This window comes from Mastomys coucha, unplaced genomic scaffold (assembly GCF_008632895.1).
Source record: "Mastomys coucha isolate ucsf_1 unplaced genomic scaffold, UCSF_Mcou_1 pScaffold18, whole genome shotgun sequence".
Taxonomy (NCBI): domain Eukaryota; kingdom Metazoa; phylum Chordata; class Mammalia; order Rodentia; family Muridae; genus Mastomys; species Mastomys coucha.
In genome coordinates this window covers 2,834,703-2,841,733 of record NW_022196900.1, presented here as the reverse complement: position 1 = coordinate 2,841,733, position 7,031 = coordinate 2,834,703, and the positions used below count along the sequence as shown (strand labels likewise).

The following is a 7,031-nucleotide window of genomic DNA, read 5'->3' as shown; positions in this document are numbered from 1 at the left end:
TCCACATACTTTGAACAGTGGCTCAGAGCTCAGATGCAGGGAGAGTCAGTGTGGCTTCTGAACGCTAGGGAAAAAGCAACTCAGCACCACTGTGTGTGTGAGAGTCTATCAAGCACAGAGGACTCAGGGCTACAGTGGACATGGTCATAGACCCACAGTAGTGAACATGGCAGAGCTTGTCCCAAGTTCTTACCATTATGAGAGATGGGTAAACTGTCCCTGGGTAGGCTTGGTGAAAGAATGCCAGGGATTTGAGAACTGGGAGCTTTCGGATAAGATGGCTAGGTTCAAGACACATGATTCCAGACAGAGTTTACTAACGGTCAGGGCTTCACGTCTTTCCTCATGAGGAAGGTGAGGCCCACCAGGAGTACAAATGGGACAACCAGACTACAGCTAGGTGCCACAAAGCCAGTTTGGGATAAAAATTCTGGTTTATCCAAATGAACTCTGATACTCCCCCAATCTCTTAGTAATCACAGTGATGGTGTGAGGAGCCTCTTCAAACATGACTAAAAATACAGTGGCCACACAGCCAGAGCTCTGTGGGCAGGAGCAGATGGGGGCCACACAGCCAGAGCTCTGTGGATGGGAGCAGACGGGGGCCACACAGCTGAGGTCGGTGGACAGGAGTGGGGCGGGGGCGGGAGTCTGACACACCTATGCTTTGGCTGTATCAGTACAAGACAGCACGTGTGCTGGGGTTCTGCCAGGCAGGAGGAATGAGCATGATTCATCTGCTGACAAATGAGTCTCAACTACACAGAATCCCTCTTTTATCTAAATATATCTATCTTCTCAGTCCTGGACATCAAAATAGTCAATCACTGGTTCCTTCACTATCTTCTGTAGGTTACTGCTCCCAGGATTCCTGCAACGAAAGCAAAGAGTGGTCAGCCCTTTCTTCTCCAAGGGAGATAAACCTGGGTCTTCAGGGAGTTAAGGCTTTGACAATTGTGCCTGATGCCCCAGTCCATGTGTATTAGACACCAGACCTTAAAGACAAGTCCCAGGAGGCCAGCCATGGCAGTAGTGGCCCCAGCTCACCCCAGCTCCTCTGCTGGCACAAGCTCTACGAGAAAGCAGCTAAGAATCCTTACTTGTCTGCCTGGTGTCGGTGATGTGGAATTGGTGGTGGAGGCCGTGTCTGGGACTCCCTTTCAACTACACTGGTCAGCGTGGTAGGAGGACAAATGGACTTCCCTCTGTGAGGAATAAAGCAGAGTGCTGAGAAGAGAGAACCAGGAACAGGAACAGCAGCGTCAGAAACCCAGCCTGTGCCTGGGCAGCGCTGCTGCTGCCACCACCGCCACAGCCACACATGCCCACCACCACCTGTCTCAGTGTGGCCAGCCTTTATTCCCCCTTGTGTGTCCCATCCACCCCTGACCTGCTGCCCACTTCCTTCAACGCCACACTTTTCTATTTTTCACTGAGAAGTTCTCCCAACACCCTCAAGTTCAGATGGTGATTCTAGGCCCTTCCCATTACTTCCTGTCTCGCACCACCACCTCCATTTTCTCTGTTCCCACCACGCCAAGATTAGAGCCAGGGAGGTCAGTGGGAGAAGCAGGAGACGGGTAGGAGCACAGAAGCGATAAGCAGGCATTCAGCTCCAACTCCTTTGCCTGCAGAGGCCACCTCCAGTGTCTGTGATGGACCAGGGCAGTTGTGAGACCTGGGCACTAGGGTGTACTTGCCCTGTGCAGTGAGGTGTGCAATTTGCTCTGGCTTGGATCTTTTTTTTTTCCCCCTCACATAGGGTTTCTCTGTGTAGCCCTGGTTGTCCTGAAACTCACTCTGTAGACCAAGCTGGCCTCGAACTCAGAAATCCGCCTGCCTTTGCCTCCCAAGTGCTGGGATTAAAGGCATGTGTCACCACTGCCTGGCCCTCTGGCTTGGATCTTTAGGTAATGGTAAAAAGGCTATTCCAGAGAAATAGTCCTTCCATTCCTCTGGGAGGAAGAGGAAATAATAAAAACACATGGTGATTCCCAGTGTCTTGCCTGTCCTGCTGAAGAGCTCTCCCTGTGACAGCAAGGTCAACCCACCTGATGGCAGTGATCACGACGTTGCGCTTTGGTTCGCTGTCATAGCTTACACTCTCCAGGCCATAAACTTGGGCCAGGTCATGGATGATTCGGCGGTGGTCTCTGTTCATGGGAGGGAAGCAGTAGCTTTTCTTATTATTCTTTCCCTGGTTGGAAGGAGAGAAGACTGATTATTTCCATGCCCTGGAAACAGAAAATGCTCACGACTTATCCTTACCACCTCAAGAGCACAGCTACTCAAGGACGACTGAGTTTTACTTTATGTTTTCCTGTTTGGATCTTTGTTATTACTATGCAGGTTAGATGAGGACTTTGGGAGATGGTTCTATCCTTTCACTGTGGGTTCCTGGGATGAAACTAAAGTTGTCAGGCTTGTGGAGTCATCCCGTGAGCCTGTGACTGAATTTCAGAGGTTTGTGGGAGTGTGAGCTTGGGATGTGACATACTTCGTAACTTATCATGTGCAGGCAGATGGACAGGGTTACAAACAGGTGAAGGTGGTGGAGCTGAGGGAGCCCATGACTGAGGAGTGACATCTCCAAGAAACAAATACACCAAAGACTTAAAAGCAAGAAGCTCTCGATCCTGTAGCAGTCTGCTGTAACCAAGCCTTCAGGATGCAAATACAGACACATAAACACCGAAACACATTTGCTCAGGTTTTTTACACAGAAAAGGAACAATTAAGTTTTCCCTCCCAGTTAGTATCCTGCTGGAAGAGGGAGCTGAGAGGGGAAAAGAAGGCGAGGGGACGTGGGCGAGGGAAACCGTGGGAGGGTAGCCATCGGTAGATATGGCCCTGAGAGCCACCTGGACCTCAACCCAGTGCCTGGACAAGGAGCCAAAGCAGTACTGGCTGCTGCTGCTGCTTTTCTCTCTTTCCTTCCTTCCTTTCTTCTTTCCTTCTTTCCTTCCTTCTTTCCTTTCTTTCCTTCCTTCTCCTTCCCTTCTCCTCCTCCTCCTCCTCATTATTATTATTATTATTATTATTATTATTATTATTATTATTATTATTATTAATTTTGAGAGAGAATCTTACTGTGCAGCCCAGGTTATCCTGGAACTTGCTATGTAGATCAGGCTGGCCTCCAACTGTCTGTCTACTAAGTGGTGGGATAAACAGTGTTCATCACTATGCTCAGGCCACTATATCACTTCTCCATGTAGAGCTCACACTGAGATCCCCGGCAGACTGGGGCCTACTCTCCACAGCCTGTCCCCCTGATCTTCATCTTTAGTCTCCCCACAAGGAATTCTGTCCCAACTCTGAGAAAATAAGTGTGCTCTCTCACAGGCAACACTTCAGTCACCTGAGGGCCTTGTATGTTCTCTAACTTGAAATTCAGTTATTACTGTTGACCCTCTGCCCCAGACACCCATGAGGCAGGATTTCTCTGCTTAGTCCTGGCTGGCCTTGAACTCACAAAGATCTGCCTGCCTTTGCCTCCTAAGTGATGGGATTAAAGGCGTGTGACACCATGCCCAACTGAGGGTCATTCTTAGTATACATTCATTTTAATTGTAGACATCTTTTCTATCATGATGGAAGCAATCCAAGTTTCCATAAACGATAATGGCTTGGTATTGAAAATATGCAACCTTTTCCTACAACCCTCTAGGCTAACAGTGTTTCTGAAACGTATTTATTACTATTTTCTCTAAATCCAGCTAGTCTCAGAGAAATGCCCAGTTGGATGTGTTCACTCCAACCTTATTCACGGCTTCCACGAGTGTTTCCATTTCCTTCTCAATGTCACTGACAAACTTTAAGTCTTTCCTGAAACGAGAAGGCAGCGGTTAACTTTGCCTGTTCTTGCTCTTCTGGGAACCTCTTCCACCCTACTTCTGCCCACACAGTAGAGAGAGGACAACCCTGACAGATAAAGTGCAGAGGAAAGGACCTGTCTAACAACAGAGTGCCAGAGCAGGAGCCCGTGACTGTGAGATGTAGTTCAGCCATCCGTGTTCAGCACAACCTAATAGCCTTTGGTAGGCCTAGACTCCTACTGTGAGGGCCACTCCTCAACCACTGTTGAGTTCTGCACGGACAGCTAAACAACATGTCATTTCTTACAAAGTGAGTTTACTTAATCTGGCTTGATAATGGAAGAAAACACATAACAGATTACCATTTTTTTTTCTTTTCCCCAAGACAAGGTTTCTCTGTGTAGCCCTGGCTGTCCTGGAACTCACTCAGTAGACCTGGCTGGCCTCAAATTCAGAAATCTGGTTGCCTCTGCCTCCCAAGTGCTGGGATTAAAGGTGTGGCTCTGGTGACCGTATCTTATAATACTAAGTAGATGTGCTCATAAGCACATCATAAGTAGATGTGCTCATAAGTGGATAACCAGTTACATACCTGGCATCGTCTTTCAAACTGTCACTGAATTTCGATGCTGAAGAGCGTACATTGAAAGGATCAGAATCATCAGTGATATCGAATGCCTCTGCCAATCTCCTGAGAGTGATTGAGAAATAAATGAACGTGAGGGGAAGAGGAGGGAGATTATGCAGGAGTTTTGAGATTTGTCTCAAGGCTCCCTAGTGCTTCCTGAATGGAGAACATTCTGGCTGTTAGGGGTAGGCAGGTGCACACAGGTGTGTGTGGAGGGCAGAGGTCAACCTTGGGTGTTGTCTCTATGCTGCTCACTTTGGTTTTTGGGACAATACCAAAGATCCCATCCCTGCCTCCATGGCACTGAGACAGTAAGCATGTACACCTGGACTTTTATATAGGTGTTGGGAAACAAACTCTGGCCTCATGTTTGCATGGACACACCTTTAACAACTTAGCTATCTACTTTTTTTTTTTAAAATTATTTATTCAATGTTTGAGTGCTCTGCTGCACATATATCTGCAACACAGAAGAGGGCGTCAGACCCCATTACAGATGGTTGTGAGCCACCACATGGTTGCTGGGAACTGAACTCAGGACCTCTGGAAGAGCAGTCAGTACTCCTAACCACTGAGCCATCTCTCCAGCCCCAGCTATCTACTTTTTGTTTTGTTTTTGAAGCATGGTCTCATGTCGGCCATAAAATGGCTACATAGCTAAGGTGACTGTGTGTGGACTCCCTCCCCTTAGCCCGGAGAGTTTCTAAAGCGAAACACTGCCATGGACCCAGGACTGCGGATGCCCACCCGTGGAGAGAATCCCTGACTGCCAGAGATCAAAGACTGCTGACGAGTAGCTCACCTCTGTCGGAATTGCCTTTGATCTTCCTTCCTCCGGTCTCCTGTTTATGTTAGGTGTTTGACTATTGCTGGTTTTGGTTTTCCCTTTCGGTTTCGATTCTGCCTTTTGCTGTATATACCCAGTTTTCCCAAGTAAAGACACACCTTGACAAAACTTACTTGGTGTCTTCTCTTTGTGTCTCTCCCACCCGCTTATCTCAACAGGTTCTCAATAAAATCTCCAGTCCGAGATCACCCACGAAGTGTGGGCCCACTGGCTGGACCCCCACAACTGTGGTCCTCCTAACTCTGAGTGAGATTACACCATACCAGGTTCATGTGGTACTGGGATTAAACCCAGGGCCGTTTGTATGCTAGGTAGTAACTCTATGAGCTGAGCTACATCCTTGGCCCCATATTGTTTTGTCGTTTTCTATAAACAAACCTACAGTACAGTTTAATTTATGAATTTGGTGCAGTAAGAGATATAGTCCTTAGCTTAGCATAGATTAGAGTAATCTCAGCATATGTTTTACATAAGTCAAGAACTTTCACCCCCTTTTACTAAAGATGTCATCCCTAACACACACTTTGTTTTTTGAGACAGGGTTTCATGTATTCCAGGCTGTCCTTAAAACTCATCAAGAGCCAAGAAAGGCCTTGAACTCTAGCTGTCTTCAGACGCACCAGAAGAGGGCGTCAGATCTCATTAGGGGTGGTTGCGAGCCACCATGTGGTTGCTGGGATTTGAACTCAGGACCTTTGGAAGAGCAGTCAGTGAGTGCTCTTATCTACAGAGCCATCTCGCCAGCCCAGCCTTGAACTCTTATCGTGCGTCCTGCCTCCACCTTCCAAGTATTGGGACTACAAGTATATTCGGCCATACCCGGTCTTTTGGTTTTTCTGTTTTGTTTTGAAGCAGCAAAATACTGTATGGCAGGATTCCCCTGAACAACAGACATCCTCCGGCCTCTGTCTCCCAAACACTAGGATTATCATATCTCAAGAACTAACCAACTAACCCATCAGCAAAAATCACAGACACCCCTAGATAAGCAAAAAAAACAATAAAAAGAAACACCCCAATCAAGCAAACCACAATCTGGGACACAAATACTGGGATAGTGCCACCAGCTGAGGTGACAGTTGCGATGTCCTAGGTGATGACTATGGAGAGTTTAGTCAGTGTGGATACATGGGACCAGGAGTGAAGCACATCCTTCCATGTCAGGGTGGATGGCGTGAGATCTTGCTTTAGTTTGAGTAGTGTGTGACTGGGGCTGGAGAGACAGACAGCAGCTAAAGCTCTGCTGCTCTTGCAGGATTCAGGCTTGATTCTCAGCACCCACAGCGTGGCTCATAACCATCTATTACTCCAGTTCAGAAGACCTTACACCCTCTTCTGGCATCCATGGGCACAAGACGTGCAAGTAGTGCATGCAATCCGTACAGGCAAAACACCTATATATATTCTTTAAAAAAGCAATCTAGGACAAATGTTCTGTTTTCATAGAAAATATGCAAAATAGATGGGTCTAAATAAGTAGCATAGTAGAGCTATGGATTATTCAGGGAAGGGTAGGCTGGTCTTGAGAGACTTTTTAGATGCTTAAGAATAAGGAATGCTGGAGCTAGGGAGATGCTCAGGTCAACAAAGGTCTCTGCTCTCCCAGAGGGTCTGAGTTTACTCCAGAACTTCAAGTACCTGCACATATGTGACATACATTCACACAGACACATGAATAATCTCAGGTACCTGCACACATGTGACATACATTCACAGACACATAAATACAATAAAAGTA

At 47.2% G+C, this 7,031-nt stretch overlaps 1 protein-coding gene across 1 annotated transcript in view; it reads right to left on the bottom strand.

Annotated features, from left to right (window-relative positions):
* Positions 1–300: 300 nt before the first annotated feature.
* Nfx1 (nuclear transcription factor, X-box binding 1) overlaps positions 301–7,031 on the bottom strand; it is a 59,837-nt gene continuing 53,106 nt past the window's right edge. The window contains exons 20-24 of the mRNA XM_031377069.1: positions 4,411–4,509; positions 3,762–3,828; positions 2,052–2,197; positions 1,101–1,205; positions 301–871 (exon numbers count right to left, since the gene is read on the bottom strand). Of these exons, the coding sequence (XP_031232929.1) occupies positions 799–871; positions 1,101–1,205; positions 2,052–2,197; positions 3,762–3,828; positions 4,411–4,509 (490 nt within the window). The 3' untranslated portion in view covers positions 301–798. The remainder of the gene's footprint in view (positions 872–1,100; positions 1,206–2,051; positions 2,198–3,761; positions 3,829–4,410; positions 4,510–7,031) is intronic.